This window comes from Chiloscyllium plagiosum, unplaced genomic scaffold (genome assembly GCF_037043375.1).
Source record: "Chiloscyllium plagiosum isolate Xiang-an unplaced genomic scaffold, Cpla_swu_hap1 HiC_scaffold_31, whole genome shotgun sequence".
NCBI lineage: Eukaryota > Metazoa > Chordata > Chondrichthyes > Orectolobiformes > Hemiscylliidae > Chiloscyllium > Chiloscyllium plagiosum.
In genome coordinates this window covers 4592902-4618946 of record NW_028270169.1, presented here as the reverse complement: position 1 = coordinate 4618946, position 26045 = coordinate 4592902, and the positions used below count along the sequence as shown (strand labels likewise).

Below are 26045 nucleotides of genomic sequence, written 5' to 3'. Positions count from 1 at the left end.
GAGAGAGACAGCAAGCTATCGTTTCCAGTCTAAATGACTCTTCATCAGAGCTGGTGTGAAGAGTGGAAGAGACAGCCTTTCTGCCGTAGTTTAAGGGAGTAGTGGGTGTAGGGTGCTGGGGGGAGAAAAGATGTTGATAGTTCAGATTAAGTGATTGGAATGTGAGAATGACAGGTCTGTCTAACTGCCAGACTGGAACAGTCTCACTGGGGTGGGGGGAGGGGAGCGGCGACACAGTGACAGACTGTAACAAGCTAAAGATAAGGGAAGCCATGGGAATTCTTTCACAATTTGGAGATGATAGCTGAAGTTGGTGTGGAATTCGGCCACGCAGTTGTGAATGTGTAAGGAGTACAGTAGGGGGTTGAGTACACAGCCTTGTGGGGAACCAGTGGTGTGGATTATTGTGGAAGGGGAGTTGTTGCATTTCCTTACTGATTGTGATCTGTGGGTCAGGAAATCGAGAATCTAGTTATGAAGGGAGGAGCAGAGATCAAAGTCCCGGTGTTTAGAGATGAGTTTGTTTGGAATTATGGTGTTGAATCAGAGCTGCACGCAATAATTAGGAGGCTGATGTGGATATCCTTGTCATCCAGATGTTCCAGGGATGAGTGTGGGGCCAGGGAGATGGCATCTGTATTGGACCTGTTGCATGGGCACATTACAAAGGATCAAGGCAATCTGAGAGGCTGGAGTTAATGTGAGTCATGACCAACCTCTCAAAGTACTTCATAATGACAGATGTCAGAGTCACCAGGTGGTAGGCATTGAGGCACACCACATGGGTTTTTTTTGGCACTGGGACGATGATGGTATTTGTGAAGCAGGTGGGAACTTCAGGTTATTAGGAAGGAGAGGTCAAAAATGTCAGCAAATACGCCTCGTGGGATGCCTTCTATTCTGTTTGACTTCGCTTTTATTTCATAGAATCATTTCATCCACAAGAGGCCCCTTCAGCCCATCAAGACTGTACCATCAAAAATATTCTACTATCTACACTAGGGCCCATAACCTTGAATGTGATGATACATGTGCTCATCCAAGTAGGTTTTAAAAGATTTGAATTGCCCCACCTCAACTATCCCGCCATACAGTGTATTCCACACCCAACCATCCTCTGGGTGAAAAGGTTTTCCTCAAATATCTTCAAAACAACTGTGTAATTATGAACCCTTGTCGCTGACCTTTCAACTAAGGGGAACAGCTGCTTTCTATTCATCCTGTTCACGCCTTTCAATCTTCTACATCTCTTTCAGATGCCACCTTGACCTCTGACCAGCCTTATTATCGATTCATTTCCACTATCCTCAAGCAGAAACCAATTCCTTCTTTCTCAGGACCAATGCAATTCCACATCTTCCTACAATTGCAAACCTATATAAATTTTAAGAATAAACTCATTGGATTAGATTAGATTACCTACAGTGTGGAAATAGGCCCTTTGACCCAACAACTCCACACCGACCCTCCGAAGAGAAACCCACGCAGATCCTTTTCCATCAGCATTTATAGATTCTCAGACAGCACTTTCCAAACCTATGACCATCTAGAAGGACAAGGGCAGCAGATACATGGGAACATGACCACTTGTAAATTGCCCTCCAAGCCATTCCGCATCCTGACCTGGAAATATATTGCTGTTCCTTCACTGTCGCTGGGTCAAAATCTTGGGGGAATTCCCTCCCTAAGGGCATTGTGGATGAATAAACTGCAGTAGTTCCAGAAGGCAGCTCACCCAAACCTTCTCAAGGGGCAACTAGGGACGGTCAATACATGCTGGTCACCCAGCCAGTGATGCCCAGACCCCATTGGTGAATTTAAAAAAACAGGGGACAGAGGATGTAGATGAGCTCTAACGTGCAGCTTTGGATAATATTTATGGGCAGTTTGGAGGGTGTTGGATGGACACACAATACTGATGGAAGCTCCTTGCCAACTCATGAGGGCAGAGGGTGGGTCTTGAATGAGTTGACTGTCCAGCTCCAGGCGGTAGTTACTCTCCTGGCCGCCGGGTGGCGCTGCAGCCCCTGTCTCCGGATGCCTCTGTCCGCGGGGTACCCTCTTGCCGCCCGTTACACTCCTCAGCATTGGATGGTACTCCGGCGGCGGCGGCGGCGTCAGGGGGAACCTCTTGCCTTATCCTCGGCTCCTCCTTGTTTGTGATGGCGGCGGTGCGGGGCCTGCGGGTCTGTTTGGAGCCTGGGCCTGGGCCCGGGCCCGGGCCCGGGCCCGAGGCCGAGGCCGAGGCCGAGCCCGAGCCCGCCGCCTCTGAGCGGGACGACGAGCCGATGGAGGTGGAGGAGGGAGAGATCGAGGCCGAGAGGCTGGACACCATCTCGGTGCGGCGCTCCCTGAAGGACCTGATCCCGGTGAGGAGGCGGCGGACAGGCCCCGGGCCCCGGGGGGGAGGCGGCGGACAGGCCCCGGGCCCCGGGGGGGAGGCGGCGGACAGGCCCCGGGCCCCGGGGGGGAGGCGGCGGACAGGCCCCGGGCCCCGGGCTCCGCGGGGGGAGGCGGCGGACAGGCCCCGGGCCCCGCGGGGGGAGGCGGCGGACAGGCCCCGGGCCCCGGGGGGGAGGCGGGAGGCGGCGGACAGGCCCCGGGCCCCGGGGGGGAGGCGGCGGACAGGCCCCGGGCTCCGCGGGGGGAGGCGGCGGACAGGCCCCGGGCCCCGGGGGGGAGGCGGCGGACAGGCCCCGGGCCCCGGGGGGGAGGCGGCGGACAGGCCCCGGGCCCCGCGGGGGGGGGCGGCGGACAGGCCCCGGGCCCCGGGGAGGAGGCGGCACCACACACTGTAACAGGGAAACGGCAAGATAGTGGGTAAACCCCTGAGGGCCGGGGGGAGGATGGAACAACCGGATCAGTGCTGAGGGAGCGCCGCACTGTCGGAGGGTCAGTGCTGAGGGAGTGCCGCACTGTCGGAGGATCAGTGCTGAGGGAGTGCCACACTGTCGGAGGGTCAGTGCTGAGGGAGTGCCGCACTGTCGGAGGGTCAGTGCTGAGGGAGCGCCGCACTGTCGGAGGGTCAGTGCTGAGGGAGTGCTGCACTGTCGGAGGGTCAGTGCTGAGGGAGTGCCGCACTGTCAGAGGGTCAGTGCTGAGGGAGTGCCGCACTGTCGGAGGATCAGTGCTGAGGGAGTGCCGCACTGTCAGAGGGTCAGTGCTGAGGGAGTGCCGCACTGTCAGAGGGTCAGTGCTGAGGGAGGGCCGCACTGTCAGAGGGTCAGTGCTGAGGGAGCGCCGCACTGTCGGAGGGTCAGTGCTGAGGGAGTGCCGCACTGTCGGAGGATCAGTGCTGAGGGAGTGCCACACTGTCGGAGGGTCAGTGCTGAGGGAGTGCTGCACTGTCGGAGGGTCAGTGCTGAGGGAGTGCCGCACTGTCGGAGGATCAGTGCTGAGGGAGTGCCACACTGTCGGAGGGTCAGTGCTGAGGGAGTGCCGCACTGTCGGAGGATCAGTGCTGAGGGAGTGCCGCACTGTCAGAGGGTCAGTGCTGAGGGAGTGCCGCACTGTCGGAGGATCAGTGCTGAGGGAGTGCCGCACTGTCAGAGGGTCAGTGCTGAGGGAGTGCCGCACTGTCAGAGGGTCAGTGCTGAGGGAGGGCCGCACTGTCAGAGGGTCAGTGCTGAGGGAGCGCCGCACTGTCGGAGGGTCAGTGCTGAGGGAGTGCCGCACTGTCGGAGGATCAGTGCTGAGGGAGTGCCACACTGTCGGAGGGTCAGTGCTGAGGGAGTGCTGCACTGTCGGAGGGTCAGTGCTGAGGGAGTGCCGCACTGTCGGAGGATCAGTGCTGAGGGAGTGCCACACTGTCGGAGGGTCAGTGCTGAGGGAGAGCCGCACTGTCGGAGGATCAGTGCTGAGGGAGTGCCACACTGTCGGAGGGTCAGTGCTGAGGGAGTGCCGCACTGTCGGAGGATCAGTGCTGAGGGAGTGCCACACTGTCGGAGGGTCAGTGCTGAGGGAGTGCCGCACTGTCGGAGGATCAGTGCTGAGGGAGTGCCACACTGTCGGAGGGTCAGTGCTGAGGGAGTGGGCACTGTCGGAGGGTCAGTGCTGAGGGAGTGGGCACTGTCGGAGGGTCAGTGCTGAGGGAGCGCCGCACTGTCGGAGGGTCAGTGCTGAGGGAGTGCTGCACTGTCGGAAGGTCAGTGCTGAGGGAGCACCGCACTGTCGGAGGGTCAGTGCTGAGGGAGTGGGCACTGTCGGAGGGTCAGTGCTGAGGGAGTGGGCACTGTCGGAGGGTCAGTGCTGAGGGAGTGCCACACTGTCGGAGGGTCAGTGCTGAGGGAGCGCCGCACTGTCGGAGGGTCAGTGCTGAGGGAGCACCGCACTGTCGGAGGGTCAGTGCTGAGGGAGTGGGCACTGTCGGAGGGTCAGTGCTGAGGGAGCACCGCACTGTCAGAGGGTCAGTGCTGAGGGAGCGCCGCACTGTCGGAGGGTCAGTGCTGAGGGAGTGGGCACTGTCGGAGGGTCAGTGCTGAGGGAGCGCCGCACTGTCGGAGGCTCAGTGCTGAGGGAGTGCCGCTCTGTCGGAGGGTCAGTGCTGAGGGAGCACCGCACTGTCGGAGGGTCAGTGCTGAGGGAGCACCGCACTGTCGGAGGCTCAGTGCTGAGGGAGTGCCGCACTGTCGGAGCTGATATTTTGGATGGTGTTCCTACAGCAGTGTGTATGTATAAGGTGTGAAAAATGTTGTCTGGTAATTGTAATGTTGACTGGGAGCTGCTGGTGAGTTTATTACGTTGGTTCCGACATTGACGAACTCTCCATCAATGCAACCTCAAATCATGTCTCAATCTGTTGTCAGCCTTGAGATAGAGTTTGATAAACTGACACCAAGCACCAGTCCCGTGGCACCCCGCACCCTCTGACCTTCATTGGTCTCTGGTCAAACAGCTGCTTGATTTTAAAGTTTTCATCCTTTTCAAACCCATCCATGACTTTGTCCCTCACATTCTCTGTAATTCTCTCAGCACCACACAGCTCCCAGATCTCTGCTCCTCCAGCTTTGGTGAACATCCTGAGTTTAATCACTCAATCACTGCTTGCCATGCCTTCAATTCCTACACCCTGAGCTCTGGAACTCTCTCTTTAAATCCCTCAACGTTATGCTCTTCCTTTTAAGACACTTCTTAAAACTAACTTGGTTGATGAAAGTTTTGACCTGATATCTCCTTGTGGCTCGATGTCACTCTTGTACTTTATAATGCTGCTGTGAAACTCCTTGTGCCATTTTTGGTACAATAACTGAACAGAAATATATGTTGTTGCTTGGAATGAATTAAAATCCTATACTCATCTGCTAAGCTGCAAGATTTCTTAGCCTTATTACATCCAGCAGCTTGTTCATTAATCCTTTTTACACCCATTGCCTAGTCGTGTATCTGGACCCCGACTCCAAAATCCAGCTTTCTTCCATCGTCCTACTCGCTCACGAACAGACATATAACGAAGTGGAACTGAGCCTGTATAATGTGAACCCTTGTGTTTATATGTCTGCTCACACACCTTCCTGTTCTTTTTGTAGACAGGGTGGTTATGAAGTCGTTTAGCACACTTGCCTTCATTGCTCAGAACTTTGAGTAGATTCAGGTTAGATTCCCCTACTGTGTGGAAATAGGCCCCATGGGGGCAGCACGGTGGCTCAGTGGTTAGCACTGCTGCCTCACAGCACTGGGGTCCCAGGTTCGATTCTCAGCCCCCGGTGACTGTCTGTGTGGAGTTTGCACATTCTCCCCGTGTCTGCGTGGGTTTCCTCCGGGTGCTCCAGTTTCCTCCCACAGTCCAAAGATGTGCAGGTCAGGGTGGATTGGCCATGCTCAATTGCCCATAGTGTTAGGTGCATTAGTCAGAGGTGAATGTAGGGATGGCTTTTTGGAACAGCTTGTCATGGAGCCCACAAGAGAGCAGGCTATTCTGGACCTAGTGCTTTGCAATGAAACAGACTCTATAAAAGATCTTAAAGTAAGGGAACCCTTAGGAAGTAGCGACCATAATATGGTAGAGTTCAGTCTGGAGTTTGAAAGGGAGAAGGCAAAATCGGATGTAATGGTGTTACAGTTAAATAAAAGTAATTATGAGGGCATGAGAGAGGAACTGACGAAAATAGACTGGAAGGAGAGCCTAGCAGGGAAGACAGTAGAGCAAAAATGGCAGGAGTTTGTAGGTATAATTGAGGACACTGTACAGAGGTTCATTCCCAAGAAAAGAAAGATTAACCGGGGAGGGATTAGACAACCTTGGCTGACAAAGGAAGTCAGGAAATGTATTAAAGAAAAAGAGAGATCCTATAAAGTGGCTAAGAACAGTTGGAAATCAGAAGATTGGGAAGGATACAAAAGCAAACAGAGGATAACAAAGAGTGTAATAAGAAAGGAGAGGATCAAATATGAATATAGGCTAGCCAGTAATATTAGAAATAATAGTAAAAGTTTCTTTCAGTACATAAGAAACAAACAACAGGCAAAAGTAGACATTGGGCCACTTCAAACTGATGCTGGAAGCCTAGTGATGGGAAATAAGGAAATAGCAGGAGAACTTAACAAGTACTTTGCATCAGTCTTCACAGTGGAAGACATGAGTAATATCCCAACAATTAAAGGGAGTCAGGGGGCTGAGTTGAGTATGGTTGCCATTACGAAAGAGATAGTGCTAGAAAAGTTAAAAAGTCTTAAAATTGATAAATCTCCTGGCCCCGATGGGATACACCCTAGAGTTCTGAGAGAGGTGGCTGAGGAAATAGCAGAGGCATTGGTTGAGATCTTTCAAGAGTCACTGGAGTCAGGAAAGGTCCCGGATGATTGGAAGATGGCTGCTGTAACCCCCTTGTTCAAGAAAGGATCAAGGCAAAAGATGGAAAATTATAGGCCAATCAGCTTAACCTCGGTTGTTGGTAAAATTCTAGAATCCATCATTAAGGATGAGGTTTCTAAATTCTTGGAAGAGCAGAGTCTGATTAGAACAAGTCAACATGGATTTAGTAAAGGGAGGTCATGCCTGACAAACCTGTTGGAATTTTTTGAAGAGGTAACAAGTAGGTTAGACCAGGGAAACCCAGTGGATGTGGTCTATCTAGACTTTCAAAAGGCCTTTGATAAGGTGCTACACGGGAGGCTGCTGAGCAAGGTGAGGGCCCATGGTGTTCGAGGTGAGCTGCTGGGATGGATAGAGGATTGGCTGTCTGACAGGAGGCAGAGAGTTGGGATAAAAGGTTCTTTTTCAGAATGCCAGCCGGTGACAAGCGGTGTCCCGCAGGGTTCAGTGTTGGGGCCGCAGCTGTTCACATTATATATTAATGATTTGGATGAGGGAACCGGGGGCATTCTAGCGAAGTTTGCCGATGATACGAAGTAAGGTGGACAGGCAGGTAGTACTGAGGAAGTGGAGAGGCTACAGAAGGATCTAGACAGGTTGGGAGAGTGGTCCAGGAAATGGCTGATGGAATTTAACGTGAGCAAGTGCGAGGTCTTGCACTTTGGCAAAAAAAATAAAAGCATAGACTACTTTCTAAATGGTGAGAAAATTAATAAAGCCAAAGCACAAAGGGATCTGGGAGTGCTAGTCGAGGATTCTCTAAAGGTAAACATGCCGGTTGAGTCCGTGATTAAGAAAGCGAATGCAATGTTGTCTCTTATCTCAAGAGGGTTGGAATATAAAAGCAGAGATGTACTACTAAGACTTTATAAAGCTCTAGTTAGGCCCCATTTGGAGTACTGTGTCCAGTTTTGGTCCCCACACCTCAGGAAGGACATACTGGCACTGGAACGTGTCCAGCGGAGATTCACACGGATGATCCCTGGAATGACAGGTCTAACATATGAGGAACGGCTGAGGATACTGGGATTGTATTCGTTGGAGTTTAGAAGATTAAGGGGAGACTTAATAGAGACGTACAAAATAATACATGGCTTGGAAAAGGTGGATGCTAGGAATTTGTTTCCGTTAAACGAGGAGACTAGGACCCGTGGACACAGCCTTAGAATTAGTGGGGGTCATTTCAGAACAGAAATGCGGAGACATTTCTTCAGCCAGAGAGTGGTGGGCCTGTGGAATTCATTGCCACGGAGTGCAGTGGAAGCCGGGACGCTAAATGTCTTCAAGGCCGAGATGGATAGATTCTTGTTGTCTAGAGGAATTAAGGGCTACGGGGAGAACGCTGGTAAGTGGAGCTGAAATGCGCATCAGCCATGATTGAATGGCGGAGTGGACTCGATGGGCCGAATGGCCTTACTTCCACTCCTATGTCTTATGGGTGGGTTGCTCTTCGGAGGGTCGGTGTGGACTGGTTACGCCTAAGGGCCTGTTTCCATACTGTAGGGAATCTAATCTAATCTTAATGAGTATAGGAGCCCCCTCAGGAACTGTATCCCAGTGAGAGTCAGCCCCCTCAGGAACTGTATCCCACTGAGAGACAGCCCCTTCAGGAACTGTATCCCAGTGAGAGTCAGCCCCTTCAGGAACTGTATCCCAGTGAGAGTCAGCCCCTTCAGGAACTGTATCCCAGTGAGAGACAGCCCCTTCAGGAACTGTATCCCAGTGAGAGTCAGCCACCTCAGGAACTGTATCCCACTGAGAGACAGCCCCCTCAGGAACTGTATCCCACTGAGAGACAGCCCCCTCAGGAACTGTATCCCACTGAGAGACAGCCCCCTCAGGAACTGTATCCCACTGAGAGACAGCCCCCTCAGGAACTGTATCCCAGTGAGAGTCAGCCCCCTCAGGAACTGTATCCCAGTGAGAGTCAGCCCCCTCAGGAACTGTATCCCAGTGAGAGACAGCCCCCTCAGGAACTGTATCCCAGTGAGAGTCAGCCCCTTCAGGAACTGTATCCCAGTGAGAGTCAGCCCCTTCGGGAACTGTATCCCACTGAGAGACAGCCCCTTCGGGAACTGTATCCCGGTGAGAGCCAGGCCCTTCTGGAACTGTATCCCGGTGAGAGCCAGGCCCTTCTGGAACTGTATCCCGGTGAGAGCCAGGCCCTTCAGGAACTGTATCCCAGTGAGTGACAGCCCCTTCAGGAGCTGTATCCCAGTGAGAGTCAGCCCTTTCGGGAAGTGTATCCCAGTGAGAGACAGTCCCTTCAGGAACTGTATCCCAGTGAGAGACAGTCCCTTCAGGAACTGTATCCCAGTGAGAGACAACCCTTTCGGGAACTGTATCCCGGTGAGAGACAGTCCTTTCAGGAGTTGGGAAGTCATGTTGAGGTTATACAGGGCCTCTTCTGGAATACTGTGTGGGGTCCTGGTCACCCTGTTATAGGAAGGATATTTTAAGCTCGACAGGATTCAGAAAAGAATGTTGCTGGGAATGGAGAGTTTGAGTTATAATGAGAGGCTGGACAGGCTGGGATTTCTTTTTCACTGGAGGCTGAGGAGTGATGTTAAAGAGGTTTATAAAATCATGAGGGGTATAGATAAGGTGAATAGCATGTGTCTTTTCCCTAGAGTTCGAGGTTTCAAAACTAGGGGGCATATTTTTAAAGTGAGAGGAGAAAGATTTAAAAGGGACATGAGCAGCATTGTTTACACAGAGTGGTTTGTGTGTGGACTGAATGTCCAGGGGAAGTGGTGGGTGCAGGTACAGTTACAATGTTTTAAAGACTTTTGGATAAGTTCATGAGTAAAAAATGTTTGAAGGGATATGGGCCAGGTGTAGGCAGGTGGGACTAGTTTAATTTGGGATTATGGTCGGCATGGTTGGACTGAAGGGTCTGTTTCCGTGTCAGGTGACCGCTGCTTCATGCCTGGTGAGTCTGACTTAATCCTACAGGTTGTGCCGAGAAACTGGCACAAGAGATGCCAGAAACTTCATGTAACTGGGTCGAGTCAGAGAATTTGGAGCATTTTCTCCCACGAGGAAATATGCTAAATGTGATGGGCGGCTGTATTTGGAGGCTGTCACCCCATGATGAACTGAATGATATGTAACATTTACAAAAGGAGGAACAGTGGTAATGTTTCAAGTCAAAACAACTTTACATTTGAGCTCTTATTGTAGATTCCCACAGAGGAGATTCTCTCTGTGCAATGTATATGTAGTCTGCTATCCAATTAGGCTGGAGTCCAGTATTGCTTAGTGATTCAGGCAGTGCTCAGCAGTCTGTCTCAACCTCAGCTCTGTTGTCCATTTCCTGGGATATTACTCGACACTCTAAAGTGGGTAGAGCTGGCTTTATGTGACTGTAGCCCCAACTCAGGCCTGTCCTAATATCTCATTGTGGCTTGGTGTCTAAGAATTTGAAAGGACACTTTCCTGTGAATAATTTGGGATTACTTTTTCAATGCAAGTTGTTGTTCAGGTTGACTTGGTGTTGAAAGTGATGGTCCCTGGACCTCAGCCCCCCCCCCCAGTGCAATCCCGAGGCAAAGAAGTGAAAAGCAAAATGATTTGTGTTTATGTAAAAGTGAAAGATGTTTATTTTTACAACTCAGGGTTTCCCAGTGTGGTTCCCACCCTGTGTTCTAATGCAAACATGCTCTTGTCACATAACAAGCAATAAATTTGTCACAGGAAAATTTACATCCAGCTGTAGACAGTACCAAAAGGACATGTGTGAGCCAGACAGGTTTTAACAACACGTGCTGATAAACTCATGACCACGATCGATAGGACAGACGTCATGCTGCAGTTTCATCTCTAGAAGTTATAGGAGCAGAAGAAAGCCATTCAGCTCTGCCGTTCCGGAAGATCATGGCCCATAAAGCAACCATTTGCATCTATCCTGTCAAGTCCCCTCAACATTTTGTACATTAATGGGATTTAAATTCCACCAATTGCTGTAGTCAGATTTGGCCTGTATTCTCAGAGCATTTCAGCCTGCACCTTTGGTTTTCTACTCCAGTGAATACACCACTTCCCACTGTCTCCCCTCAAAGCGCTGCATGTTCACATCCTGTTCTAAAAAACATGATGGGCAAGATACAGAGAGTGCTGAAACACCTAGTGAGAGACAGCTCCTTCAGGAACTGCATCCCAGCGAGAGCCAGCCCCTTCGGGAACTCTATCCCAGTGAGAGTCAGCACCTTCGGGAACTGTATCCCAGTGAGAGACAGCACCTTCAGGAACTGTACCCCAGTGAGAGACAGCACCTTCGGGAACTGTACCCCAGTGAGAGACAGCCCCTTCAGGAACTGTACCCCAGTGAGAGACAGCCCCTTCAGGAACTGTTTCCTGGCGAGAGACATTCCCTTCGGGAACTGTATCCCAGTAAGACAGCCCCTTCAGGAACTGTATCCCATTGAGAGTCAGCCCCTTCAGGAACTGTATCCCAGTGAGAGTCAGCCCCTTCGGGAACTGTATCCCAGTCAGAGTCAGCCCCTTCAGGAGCTGTATCCCAGTGAGAGACAGCCCCTTCAGGAACTGTATCCCAGTGAGAGTCAGCCCCTTTAGGAACTGTATCCCAGTCAGAGTCAACCCCTTCAGGAACTGTATCCCAGTGAGAGTCAGCCCCTTCAGGAACTCTATCCCAGCGAGAGACAGCACCTTCAGGAACTGTATCCCAGTCAGAGTCAGCCCCTTCAGGAACTGTATCCCAGTCAGAGTCAGCCCCTTCAGGAACTGTATCCCAGTCAGAGTCAGCCCCTTCGGGAAATGCATCCCGGCGAGAGACAGCCCCTTCAGGAACTGTATCCCAGTCAGAGTCAGCCCCTTGGGAACTGCATCCCGGCGAGAGACAGCCCCTTCGGGAACTGTATCCCATTGAGAGTCAGCCCCTTCAGGAACTGTATCCCAGTGAGAGTCAGCCCCTTCAGGAACTGTATCCCAGTAAGAGCCAGCCCCTTCAGGAACTGTATCCCAGTGAGAGTCGGCCCCTTCGGGAACTGTATCCCAGTGAGAGTCAGCCCCTTCAGGAACTGTATCCCAGCGAGGGACAGCCCCTTCGGGAACTGTATCCCAGTGAGAGCCAGCCCCATCGGGAACTGTATCCCAGTGAGAGACAGCCCCTTCAGGAACTGTATCCCAGCGAGGGACAGCCCCTTCGGGAACTGTATCCCAGTGAGAGCCAGCCCCATCGGGAACTGTATCCCAGTGAGAGCCAGCCCCTTCGCGAACTGTATCCCAGTGAGAGCCAGCCCCATCGGGAACTGTATCCCAGTGAGAGACAGCCCCTTCGGGAACTGTATCCCAGCGAGGGACAGCCCCTTCGGGAACTGTATCCCAGTGAGAGCCAGCCCCTTCGCGAACTGTATCCCAGTGAGAGCCAGCCCCTTCGCGAACTGTGTCCTGGTGAATCTGTGACAATGTGTTGGCACTCAGCCGGTGTGATTTGACAATACAGGTTTTGCATTGGTGCTGGTTGTGGCTGCATGGAGATTTAATCATTTTCTCCTTTGATCCCTCTATACAGGACACAAGCCGACGTTATGAGAACAAGGCTGGCACGTTCATTACTGGCATTGATGTTACCTCCAAGGTAGAAATCATTTGCATCTCTGTCCAAATTTGGGATGTGGGTTAATAATCACCTGGAGGGTAAGGGGAGTTTATTGTTGTGAGTGAAGGAGGAGTTGGTTCTAGGGTGATGGCGAGTTCTTAAAGTACTGGTTCAGTGCATGGGATCCTCTCGGTCACAGAAGATGATTCTCGAGGAGACGTTAGGTTACTTAGTGTGGAAACAGGCCCTTCGGCCCAACAAGTCCACACCGACCCGTCGAAGCGCAACCCACCCAGACTCATTCCCATACATTTTGCCCCTTCACTTAACACTACGGGCAATTTAGCATGGCCAATTCACCTAACCTGCAAGTTTTTGGATTGTGGGAGGAAACCGGAGCACCCGGAGGAAACCCACACAGACACGGGGAGAATGTGCAAACTCCATGCAGTCAGTCGCCTGAGGCGGGAATTGAACCCGCGACTCTGGCGCTGTGAGGCAGCAGTGCTAACCACTGTGCCACCCATGTTGTGTGGTAGAGGCAAGTCCCACTGGTCTGGCTCACTCTGATCAAGCAGCTGTGGCAGGCTGCCTGCCCTACTGGTGCTGTCCACCGAATGCAACCGATCCTCCATCCCACTGCTTTCAAAGCAAAAACAGAATTGCTTTCATTAAATTGGGGAATGAGTGTGTTGACAAATAAACTTGAAAAAGTGTGAGATGGTGCATTTTGGTGGCAGGAATCAGTAGGGGAAGTTGTAGAATATTACAGATTGTTAATTGTGTAAAGGTCTTTCAAGGACATTCTGATTTGCTCCACTTCGGGGACGAGGTTCTCCAGGACTTTTCTGAACTTTCTGCATTAAATCACAGAATGCTAATTGTTCACTGAACTGTAGCTGAACTTTTAGGAAAAGTTTAATTTTTCATTGAAATGACAGCATAAGATTGGAACAAACTGCACAGTGTGCACCAGTCCAATAGCTTATCTCTGTGGAGTAACTAGCTGGGTGTGTGATCCAGTAATTTTGGTAGCTCTCCAAAACATTACCCATGTGAATTTTTGTCTTAAAGGAAATTTGTCTTTGCCACAGGTATATTATGGTAGGAGTCAGATGGGGTAACTATAGGATCTGAGTTACAGATTCCCAATAATTAAAATAACGATTCAACTTGTTAGACTATTTGGAAAATGCAAACAAACCTGATAATTTCTCGAACAATAGAATTGGAAAGGAGACATATTGGTTCAACCACATATAGAGTACTGTGGACAATTCTGGTCTCCATATTATTAAAAGGATATCAAGGCACTGGAGAAGGTATGAGAAGGATTCAGGAGGATGATGCCAAGTCTGGTAAGTTATAACTAACAGGAATGCCTCAACAGGCCTGAGCTGCTTTTCTTTAATAAGGAGAAGGCTGATAGATCACCTGACCTGTACAGTTGAGTATGAAAGGGTTTGAGAGGGCCAGTGTTAAGGTCTTTCAACTTGTGCCCAAACTGGATTCCAGAGAGACACCTTTACCCAACCAGAGAGTGGGGTGAATGTGAATCATGCTCCATCAGGGAATATTTACCCTAAATAGTGTTAATTCAAGGGAAAGCTGGATAAGGACCTGAGGGAGAAATGCTTTTGGGGTGAGATGGGAGAAGACTGTCAAGGACCACAAACGTAAGCAGAAAGTCTTGTTTCTGTGAAAAACTAAGCATTCAAATAAAATCCTGCATGACATACTTTACAGTGCAAAAGCAGAGCAAGCTATTACATTGCTTACACTGGCCTGAATGAGTTGGTTCTGATTCTCTGATTTCATTGCAGAGTTGGGAAGACAGACATTTATTACAGGCCTGGCCTGGCCTGCTGTGTCCTGCTCTCTGCACTTCCTGTTTCTCCCCGTGCCCTCTCCATCCTATCTTTATTTGCTCATTTTAATTCCCCAGGAAGCAGTGGAGAGGAAGGAGCAGCGAGCAAGGAGATTCCATTTCCGGGCAGAGGTGAACGTCACACAACGGAAGGTGGTGCTGGACAAGGAGATCTTGAAGGAAGGTGACCATCTAATTTTTTTGGCTTGGAACATTTCAGTAGACTGAGTGAGGAAACTGTAGCTTTGAAGGCTTCATCAAATCAGTTTCCCAGTTGCCCGCTGGGCCCTGGGAACAGTGTTTAACCTTCATCCAACATCTAACTAGTTACTCAGTCTAATTACCTTTTACTAGTCAATGAGTTACCAAGTTGACAGAGGTAGCAATGCCAACAATGCTCCATCATCGATGACACTTGTTTGTTATTGATTAAAGATTTCTGTTGCACTGAAAACATTTAGCTTTTTGTCAGTTTTTTTACTGTGATTTATCACTGACATGCTTTGTTGATCTGATGAAAGTAAACTTCAGCAAATTGCAGCTGAAGTTTGGAAATGTATAAATAAATAAATGAAAAGCTTAGAGAAGGCCCAGTGAGAGTCTCCAAAGGCCTTACAGCAGTAACAAGCTGAGGCAATGAGAAAGCAAAGATAGCCAGTTTCAAAGAACAAGCCCGCAAAATCTAACTTTTTTTATTTGTTCAAGGAATGTGGGTGTGGATTGGGCAGTATTTATCACCCAGTCTGGATGAGAAGGTGGGGGTGAGCTGCCTCCTTGAGCTGCTGCGGTCCGTGTGCTGTGGGTTGGCCACAGTGCCCTTAGGGAGGGAATTCCAGGATTTTGACCCAACGACACTGAGGGAACAGTGAGATATTTCCAAGTCAGGATGGTGAGGGGCTTGAAGGGGAACTTGCAGCAAGTGGTGTTCCCATGTACCTGCTGCTCTTGTCCTTCTCGATCGTCATAGGTTTTCTACTTCGCATTGAAGGAGATTTGGTGAGTGATTGCAATGATAAACCCCGGAGTGTTGATAGTTAGGGATTCAGTGCCATTGAACATCGCAAGGGTGATGTTTACATTCTCTCTTGTTGGCGATGGTCATTACCTGGCACTTGTGTGGTGTCAATATTACTTGCCACTCATCAGCACAAGCCCAAGACTTTCTACATGTGAACAGAGACCACTTCAGTATCTGACAAGTCATGAATGGTCTTCAACCTTATCTTTTGCACTGATGTGCTCGGCTCTTCTGTCCTTGCAAATGATTATTTGTGGACATTCCACCACCTGTTAGTTTTTTTTTAGATTAGATTACTTACAGTGTGGAAACAGGCCCTTCAGCCCAACAAGGTCCACACCGCCCCGCCGAAGCGCAACCCACCCATTCCCCTACATTTACCCCTTTACCTAACACTACGGGCAATTTAGCATGGCCAATTCACCTGACCTGCACATCTTTGGACTGTGGGAGGAAACCGGAGCACCTGGAGGAAACCCACGCAGACACGGGGAGAATGTGCAAACTCCACACAGTCAGTCGCCTGAGTCGGGAATTGAATCTGGGTCTCTGGCGCTGTGAGGCAGCAGTGCTGCAGTTGTTTAACTGTCCATCACCATTCACAGCTGAATCTGGCAAGACGGCAGAGCTCCAACCTAATCTGTTGGATTTGAGATCAGTTAGCCCTGTTAGGAGACAGCGGGCAAGATTTCACTCTGGATCCTGACTTGTCCAGTATTGATGCCAGCTGAGATCATGGTGTCAGTCTATCAGATAGCTCTCCCAATTTTGACAGAAACCCTCAGGTGTTTAAAAGGAGGACTTTGCAGGGTGGACAGGGCTAGTTTGCCATTGTTTCCAGTTCCAGATTTTCCTTCCGGTTTCTTCCCTCTCTTTTTTGACTTCACAGCAGTTTGATACCACTGGGCCATTTCAGAAGGCACTGCAGAACATGGAACAATCCAGTGCAGAACAGGCCCTTTGACTCTCGATGTTGCACCAACCTGTGAACTAATCTAAGCCCATCCCCCTACACTATCCCATCATCATCCATGTGTTACCCAAGGATTGTTTAAATCTCCCTAATGTGGCTGAGTTAACTACGTTGGCAGGCAGGGCATTCCATGCCCTGAGTAAACCAGCCTCTGACATCTGTCTTAAATCTACCACCCTTCAATTTGTAGCTATGTCCCCTCGTACAAGCTGGCATCATTATCCTAGGAAAATATCTTTCACTGTATTCCCTGTCTAATCCTCTGATCATCTTGTATGTCTCTATCAAATCCCCTCTCAGCAGCCTTCTTTCCAATGAGAACAGACCCAAGTGTCTCAGCCTTTCCTCATAAGACCTTCCCTCCAGACCAGGCAACATCCTGGTAAATCTCCTCTGCACCTTTTCCAATGCTTCCACATCCTTCCTGTAATGGGGCGACCAGAACTGTATACAATATTCCTAGTGTGGCCGCACCAGCATTTTGTATAGTTGCAGCATGTCACTACGGCTCCGGAACTCAATGCCTCTACTGATAAAACCTAACACACCGTATGCCTTCTTAACAGCACTATCAACCTGGGTGGCAACTTTCAGGGATCTATGTACATGGACTCCAAGATCTCTCTGCACATCCACACTACCAAGAATCTTTCCATTGACCCAGTATTCTGCCTTCCTGTTGTTCTTCCCAAAGTGAATCACCTCACATTTATCTGCAATGAACTCTATTTGCCACCTCTCAGCCCAATTCTGCAGTTTATCCAAATCCCCCTGCAACATTCGTCCACGCTGTCCACTACTCCACCGACAACCTCAACAATGTAATTGACTCCTGAGTCACGTCTACACCAGACCAAGGAAGGATGGCAGATTTCCTTCTGTAAAGGACATTAGTAAACTGGATGAATGTTTCCAACAGTTGACCAGTGTTTTCATCATTAGACTGGCTTTAAATTCCAGGTTTATTAATGAATTAATATTTCACAGTCTGAGCCCAGAGCATTAGCCTGTATCTTTAGATTGGTGGTCTAGTGAAATTACCACCAAACTATTTCATCCCCTAAGAATCATAGGGAATTGAGAAAAACATTCCATGTAATTCTATTTCACAGTAACTGACATTTCTAATGTCTAAAATAAGATGTTAAAAGACATAAATTAGTGATGTATATTTAACAATAATGTGTTAAATTCACCCTACGCACTCTCGCTCAGTCATCTAATTTAGACTTTGCTGCAGAAACATGGGCTTCGATATGATGTTTTTGTCTGCACCTGTGACTCGGTGCCTGTGTGAAAATGAACTGTTTCCTCGTATGAACCTGTAATGTGCAGTCAAACGTACTGTTATATATCGCTGTTCCAATTCTAGTGAAACATGATTGAATTGTTTTCAAAACTCTTTGAAGCAACGGTTTTTTTGTAAGACGAATTTTAACATAAGCTTCTACTGAGTTTTTATTTTATAATGTGACTGACTGTGTGGGAGGTACTAATCCACTTCAGATGCAACATTCCTACTGGACATTTATACATTTTGTTCATGTTTCAGTTAAAAAGATTCAAATTTATTTCTGCTTTCAAAGTCAAGTATCTCTAACAAAATTCCAATGTGCTCATACTTGAAAATAATTTGAATACAAACTGGATGTTAAATAGGCAAGCAGACTTTCAAATAAAATCTCTTCCATTTTATTATGTGAGAAATGATTTATTAGGGTGACATTTTAAATTGAAAGGTAGGGGTGCTGGGAATCTGGAATGCTCTGCCTGGGAGGGTAGTTGAGCCAGGAAACCTCAATCTTTAAAAAGTGCTTGGGTGAGCTCTTGAAGTGTCATAACATCCAAGGCTAATGCGGCATGGTGAGATGAGGTATTAAACATTTATGGTGGCACAGATAGGCAAAGAGTCTCTTCTGTACTGAATGGCTCTATGATCATTTGAAGGGAAGAGAAAGCAAAATTATCTTTCTTCCACCTAATTTGATTTGTTTTCTGTTCCAAGATTAAGATCAAATTAGTTACATTTTAAAATCACAGATTAGCTGTCCTAATTATTTTGTGAATTAGAAAATGCGAGCATTGAAATTGATATCTGAGAGACTAATGTTGAGGGGGAAATGGACAGCAAGTATTATGCATCCAAGAATCAATCAGAAAACAGGAATCTCTGAGAAATGTATAAACCCAGTTACGCAGGAATGCCATGGTTGAGCATTGCCAAGCTTCCATTGTTGAAGCTGAAAGTACCATGACAGCCTCTCCAGTCCTGCCCGAGCCCAGGTTTCTCTCCTAGCTCTCACTTCCATTATATTAACTTATGGCTCTCTTCCCTTGGTTCAGCCAGTTCCCCAGTCCCTGCTGCTATAGTTCAGGACCACATCCGTTGCAGCTGTATGGGCTATTTTCAAGGCAAATAATTTCTATTAGCCCAAGTACATCTGGTTTTGTTTCCCTAAAATTTGAAAATGAGAGAGAATAAGAATTATACAGAAGTAAAGGGTATTTTTACAGAACATGTTTAACTCAATTGTGCATATAGATCAGAGGAATAAAAATTCCCATTCATGTACTTGCTGTATGACTCCTTTAGATGTGTCCCATTTCAGATGGTCTTTCTTTAAGCTGTGGCTGTGGTTCATTCAGAGATCGATTACTTCATCATTTACAGGAGGTCCTCTGGCTATTTGATCATAATGCTTCTGTTTTCCCATCGTCATCACTGTGCTGAGCTTGGTTTTTGTGAAGTTAATTTAGTCCCAACTATGCTGTCCATATCCCTCCGTGGCGTTGTCCCTTTCTGTCGCTGTGATTTTAAACAGCCCCTGGCACCCTCTGTGATCTCCATGTTCTTTCAGATTTCTGATTTTCCAAGACTCATTGTTGCATGATATTGATGAGGTGGACATGGAAATGTGGTCACTCCAGAAGTCGGGCACACTTAGAATTAGCGGACCCCTTTTTAAGATGGAAAAGGGCGGGGTTTATTTTCCCTGAGGGTTGTGAGACTTGAGAACTCTGCCTCAGAAGAGACAGGTGATTGAATGTTTTTATCATGGAGAAAGGAAGGTTCTTATTAGACATGAGTCGCAGGTTATTAAGAATGGGTGGCAATGTGGAATTCCGAGCACGTCAGCTGTGATGTTATTGAGTAGCGGCGCAGGCTTAAAGGGCTGAATGGTCTACTTCTGCGAATCCATATATTCATATTGATGCCATCTGCCGTAATGGTGTAATGTCAAGCCTCAGCCTGGCTATGCTGAGATCTCCTCTGACATTACAGGGGCAATATAGATGCAAGTTGGTTGTTGTTAAAAATTGTCTTGTCTTTTGCTGCATTGTGTTTGTAGCCATCCCCAAAGTTCGCCTGGAGGCCCTTCACGTGACTGGAGTCGATGAGATGAGCACTGAGGAGATCTTTGCGTATTTTAAGGAGTATCCACCGTCCAGCATCGAATGGATTGATGATTCTTCCTGTGAGTGAACTTTGGCTGTTTTTAGTTTGTCTTTGGAAACTCTGGTGTTTATGCAAATGTGCTATATAACTTCTCCCTTGATGTAATTTTAGTTTGTTTTCCACTTATCTTCCAGGTCATTTTTCTATTCCCATGTCACCACTTTTCCACAGTACACAAGGCCTCAGCCTCAGGTGTTTGTGATAGTGTGAGCTGTGCTTGTGCTTCACTGACATAATGGGCAAGATTTAAACACCAGCCACTGAACTGCACGACCACATGCACTGCCCCTACACATCCAGTGTGGTCTGAAATCTCCCACTTTCACATCCCTTTCTGCCCTGTACTCCAAACTGATTCCTACTGCAATTCTAATGGAGCACCACACTGTCAGAGGGTCAGCAGCAATGGAGCGCTGTGCTGTCTGAGGGCCGGTGCCGAGGGAGCACCGTGAGGTGGGAGGGCCAGTGCCGAGGGAGCACCACGCTGTAGGAGGGCCGGTGCCAAGGGAGTGCCGCGCTGTGGGAGGGCCGGTGCCGAGGGAGCACCATGAGGTGGGAGGGCCAGTGCCGAGGGAGCACCACGCTGTAGGAGGGCCAGTGCCAAGGGAGCACCACGCTGTAGGAGGGCCGGTGCCAAGGGAGTGCCGCGCTGTGGGAGGGCCGGTGCCGAGGGTGCGCCGCGCTGTGGGAGGGCCGGTGCCGAGGGAGCACCACGCTGTAGGAGGGCCAGTGCCGAGGGAGCGCCGCGCTGTGGGAGGGCCGGTGCCAAGGGAGCCCCGCGCTGTGGGAGGGCCAGTGCCGAGGGAGCACTGCACTGTAGGAGGGCGGGGCAGAGAGAGCGCTGCGCTGTGGGAGGGCCAGTGCCGAGGGAGCACTGCACTGTAGGAGGGCGGGGCAGAGAGAGCGCTGCGCTGTGGGAGGGCCGGTGCCGAGGGTGCGCCGCGCTGTGGGAGGCCCGGTGCCGAGGGTGCGCCGCGCTGTAGGAGGGCCAGTGCCGAGGGCAGGTGCCGAGGGAGCACTGCACTGTAGGAGGGCGGGGCAGAGAGAGCGCTGCGCTGTGCGAAGGCCAATGCCGAGGGAGCGTCGCGCTGTGGGAGGGCCGGTGCTGAGGGAGCACCGCGCTGTAGGAGGGCCAGTGCCGAGGGAGCACCGCGCTGTAGGAGGGCCGGTGCCGAGGGAGCACCGCGCTGTAGGAGGGCCGGTGCTGAGGGAGCACCGCGCTGTAGGAGGGCCAGTGCCGAGGGAGCACCGCGCTGTAGGAGGGCCGGTGCCGAGGGAGCGTCGAGCTGTCAGTGATATGTGTTTGATGAGACAATAAACTAAGGGCTGCGTCCACCCTTAAGTGGTTGCAGAAGATCCCGTGGAGTATTTTGAAGAAGAGCAGCCTGGTCCTCTGTGTCCTGGGTCTAACAACCAACTGAACATTGCTGTTTGTGTGTCATTGACTGCCAGCATTCTCACATTGCTCTGCACTTCTGTAATGCTCTATAAATGTATTGGCACGCCCTAATTAATGCCAATAGAGTGATGATGATTGAGCTGCTGTGTTAGGAGATGAGCTCAAGTGTACAAGGAGACTCAAGTGGTTGCTTTTGCTGTTCAGATCTCATTTCTGAAAGTTTTTGTTGCTTGACTGTTTCCTAGGTAACGTGGTGTGGCTGGATGACGTCACAGCTGCTCGCGCCATGATAAACCTGAGTGTTGGTTTAAATGTGAATACCAGTGCCCACTCTCAGGCTGCAGTCAGAGGCAAACACAACTCTATAAAGCAAGGTAATGCCTGCCAATTGATTCATTAATAATTTTAATGTACTTATGGGTGGATTGAATCTGATTGGGTTGCCTGGATGATGGCTTTGTGGACTGTTTTTGGGCGTTTCTTAGTTTTAAATCTGAGATGGATTAGCAAAAATTTAGGCCATGACCTCAATGAATGTTCCAGCAGGCTTGAGGGGCAGAATGGCCTACTGCTGTTCCTATGTTCTGAGAGCAGCATGGACTATCGTCACCCAGAGCAAAGACTAGACCCAGTCATGTGCAAAGGGATAGCTTCCGTTAATGACCTGGTGGTTTAAATGTGCTGCATGGCAGGATTGAGCATAATCTGATTGAATTTCAAATTTAGTTTGAGGAAGAGAAGGGTGGATCAAACACTAGTGCTTGAAACTTAAATAAGGGCAATTATGAGGACATGAAGTCAGAACTGGCTATGGTCTGGTTATTGAATAGACAGTTAGAAATGGAGATATTTCAAAACATTCCAGAAAAGTACATTACAGTGAGAAAGGAAGATCCTACAGGAAGGACATACAATCTGTGTCTAATTCACAAAGTTAAGTATCTCCTCAAACTGAAAAGAAACACCCAAATCCACTGAGGTGAGTGACTGGTCATCTGTTTGGACAGAGTATATAAGAACCACAATAAAAGACTAAAATATGAATAAGGAGGGGAATTTGAGTCTGAGAGAAAGCTAGTTAGGAATATAAAATCAGATAACAGGAGTTTCTCCAAGTATTGAAAAAGGAAGAATAAGTAAAAGTGAGCGTTGGTCCGTACAGAATGAGTCTGAAGAGTCCTGAAGAAGGGCTTATGCCCGAAACGTCGATTCTCCTTCTCTTTTGATGCTGCCTGACCTGCTGCGCTTTTCCAGCAACACATTTTTAAGCTCTGATCCCCAGCATCTTCAGTCCTCACTTTCTCCCACAGAATGAGTCTGGGCAACTAAGGGTGCAAAATAAGGAATTAGCAGATGAACTGAACAGGGATTTTGCTCCTGTCTTTACTGTGGAGGATATACGTAACATCCCAGAAGTCACTACGAATCCAAAGATGAAAGGCAGTTTAGGAACGGGAGTAGGCCATCCAGCATTTTTGAGTCGGCTCTGCCATTGAATGCGCTCACGTCTGATCAAACAGTTTATTACTTTTTACTCTCACGCTCCCATAACCCTTTACACCATCGATGACCAAACATTCATCACACTCTAATTTAACCTGAGCTTTTACAGCTCATTCAGCTGGAGAGTTCCAAAGTCTCTCAACCCTCTGAGTAAAACCAATTCTTCTCACTAAACTACATCTCCCTTATTTTTAAATGGTGTCCTGAGTTCCAGACTCCCCAGCCAGGGGAAACCTCTCACCAGCATCGGTCCTGTATGTATTTTGTAAATTATTTGAACTGAAATCTGACCAGTCTTTCAGCCCTAATGGATACCCTCCTTGGGTGTAAGTGGTGACTGTGATTATAGATTGGTTGGTTTGAATTTTGTGAACTTCCCAAGACTCTGGGAAGGTCCCATTAGATTAGAAAAAGTGAATGTGACTTCTCTGTTCAAGAAAGAAGGAAGATGAAAATGAGGAAACCACAGGCCAGTTAGCATCTGTCAGAGAGAAAATGCTCAAATCTTTTATTAAGGAGGTAATAACAGGACATTTCGAAAATCTTAATGCAGTTAGGCAGAGTCGATATGGTTTTGTAGGAAATAGGGACTGGAGTAGGCCATTCAGCCCTTTGAGCCTGCTCCACCATTCAGTACGATCATGGCTGATCATCCAACTCGATTGCCTGTTCCTGCACCCCAACATTTTTTGGTCTCTCTAACTGCAAGTACTTTATCCAACAACTCTTTGAAATCATCAATATTTGGCCTTGAATGTTTTCTGATAGTGAATTCCACAGTCCGGGAAACCTTCACTGCATTTCCTCTTTAGCAAGCAGACCCTTCCTCAGAGAAGGAAACCAAACCTGCACACGCTGTCCCAGGTTTAGTCTCACCAAGGCCCTCTATAGTTTCAGCACGCCATCTCTGATCCTGTCATTATGAAGGCCAACGTACCATTTGCCACCTTCATTGCCTAATGCCCCTGCAGTAAATGGACAGTAACATTCGCTTTCCTCCAATCTGTAGGAATTGTCCCAGGATCCAGAAAATCTGGAAGTTGACCATCAATGCATCCATTATTTCTAGGGCCACTGCCTTAGCTCCTCTGGGATGTAGATTATCTGGGCCTGGGATTTATCTGTCTTCAATCCCATCAATGTCCCCTACCCCATTTCCATACTAATACCGATTTCCTTCAGTTCCTCCCTCTCACTGAACCCTGTGTTCCCCAACATTTCATTGGTGTACTCCTTAGTGAACACAGAACCAAAGGATTTATTTGGTTGGTCAGCCATTTCTTTGCTCCCTATTAAAACTTCCTGTGTTTCTGACTGTAAGGGGGGGGACCTACATTTGTCTGTACACATCTGTTGCTCCTCACATACCGACAGAATCTTTAACAGTCAGATTTTTTTATGTTCCCCACAAGTTTATTTTATTTTAGTTTCTCTTTCACAAATAATCCACTTGTTCTCCTTTGCTGAGTTCTACACTGCGACCACCTCCCTCGGCCAGGTCCATTGTTTTTTTTTCAGGCCAATTTGTATGTCTCTTCCTTGGATCTAATGCTGTCCTTAATTTCCCTTGTAAGCCACGGTTTGGCTACGTTTCCCATTTTCCTTCTTGCACCAGACTGGAATGAATAATTGTTGCAGGTCACTAATGCACTTTCTGAATGTTTGCCATTGCCCTTCCACTGTCATCTCTTCAAGAAACATTCCCCTATCTATGACACATGTGAATTTGTTCCTGTGTTTCTGTTCGTCGAGCTGGAAGTTTTTGTTGCAAACGTTTCGTCCCCTGTCTAGGTGACATCCTCAGTGCTTGGGAGCCTCCTGTGAAGCGCTTCTGTGGTGTTTCCTCCGGCATTTATAGTGGCCTGTCCCTGCCGCTTCCGGTTGTCAGTTTCAGCTTCCAGCTCGGCAAACAGAACCACAGCAACGAGCACCCGAGCTACAAATCTTCTCACAAACTGTGAATTTGTCCATTTAGTTAGGAAGAATAGAAAAGTAAACTGATTTAACTGGACAGAGGTAGTAGAACTCTGTGGTGCAGAGGATCTGGGTGTTCTGGTAGATTAATCACAAAAGGTCATTCTGCAGTAGCAACAAGTGATAAGGAAGGCGAGTGGGATGTTTGTTGTAAGGGGACTGGAATATAAAAGTCAGGCTGTTTTGCTGCAGTTGTACAGTGTATTAACACGATCACTTCTGGATTCTGTGTGCAGTTTTGGTCTCCTGACTTAAGAAACAATTGAAGTACATAAGTGATAGTTACCAGGGACCTGAGGACAGGCTGGTGCAGTGAGAGGTGCCCTCTGGCTTAGGTCTCACTCACAGTTAGGTTGTGTTTTGGTTCCTTGAATTTGGGTTGTTTGCTGTGAGCATTCTGACCTGTGTCACAGCTGGCCACGCAATGTATTGAGGAGAAAGTGAGGTCTGCAGATGCTGGAGATCAGAGATGGAAATGTGTTGCTGGAAAAGCGCAGCAGGTCAGGCAGCATCCAGGGAACAGGAGAATCGACGTTTCGGGCATTAGCCCTTCTTCAGGAATGCCTGAAGAAGGGCTAATGCCCGAAACATCGATTCTCCTGTTCCCTAGATGCTGCCTGACCTGCTGCGCTTTTCCAGCAACACATTTCCATCACGCAATGTATTGTATTTACAACATAGTAACAGGCCAAGAGCACAGTGTCAGAGCTAATGCTGAATCAGAGCTTCCTCACAGAGCTTTCTTGCTGGCCACATTGTCAAATCCCTACAGCCATCTTAAAGTCATTTGCTGTTGTCTAGAATAAAGAACCCCATTCCTTTCCAGATAAGTCCTTGAAAGTAGAGTCGCAGGTAGATAGGATAGTGAAGAAGGCGTTTGGTATGCTTTCCTTTATTGGTCAGAGTATTGAGTACAGGAGTTGGGAGGTCATGTTGCGGTTGTACACAACATTGGTTAGGCCACTGTTGGAATATTGTGTGCAATTCTGGTCTCCTTCCTATCGGAAAGATGTTGTGAAACTTGAAAGGGTTCAGAAAAGATGTACAAGGATGTTGCCATAGTTGGAGGATTTGAGCTATGGGGAGAGGCTGAACAGGCTGGGGCTGTTTTCCCTGGAGCGTCGAAGGCTGAGGGGTGACCTTATAGAGGTTTATAAAATCATGAGGGGCATGGATAGGGTAAATAGACAAGGTCTTTTCCCTGGGGTCGGGGGGTCTCGAACTAGAGGGCATAGGTTTAGGGTGAGAGGGGAAAGAGACCTAAGGGGCAACTTTTTCATACAGAGGGTGGTATGTGTATGGAATGAGTTGCCAGAGGAAATGGTGGAGGCTGGTACAATTACAGCATTTAAAAAGCATCTGGATGGGTACATGAATAGGAAGGGTTTGGAGGGATATGGGCCAGGTGTTGGCCGGTGGGACTAGATTGGGTTGGGATATCTGGTCAGCATGGACGGGTTGGACCGAAGGGCCTGTTTCCGTG

The 26045-nt window shown here is 48.7% G+C and overlaps 1 protein-coding gene across 1 annotated transcript in view; it reads left to right on the top strand.

The window, feature by feature from the left end:
* Positions 1-2147: 2147 nt before the first annotated feature.
* The window catches only part of ncbp3 (nuclear cap binding subunit 3), a 38986-nt gene continuing 15088 nt past the window's right edge, over positions 2148-26045 (top strand). Inside the window, exons 1-5 of the mRNA XM_087977144.1 lie at positions 2148-2369; positions 12345-12410; positions 14317-14422; positions 19580-19705; positions 21331-21459. Of these exons, the coding sequence (XP_087833270.1) occupies positions 2163-2369; positions 12345-12410; positions 14317-14422; positions 19580-19705; positions 21331-21459 (634 nt within the window). The 5' untranslated portion in view covers positions 2148-2162. The remainder of the gene's footprint in view (positions 2370-12344; positions 12411-14316; positions 14423-19579; positions 19706-21330; positions 21460-26045) is intronic.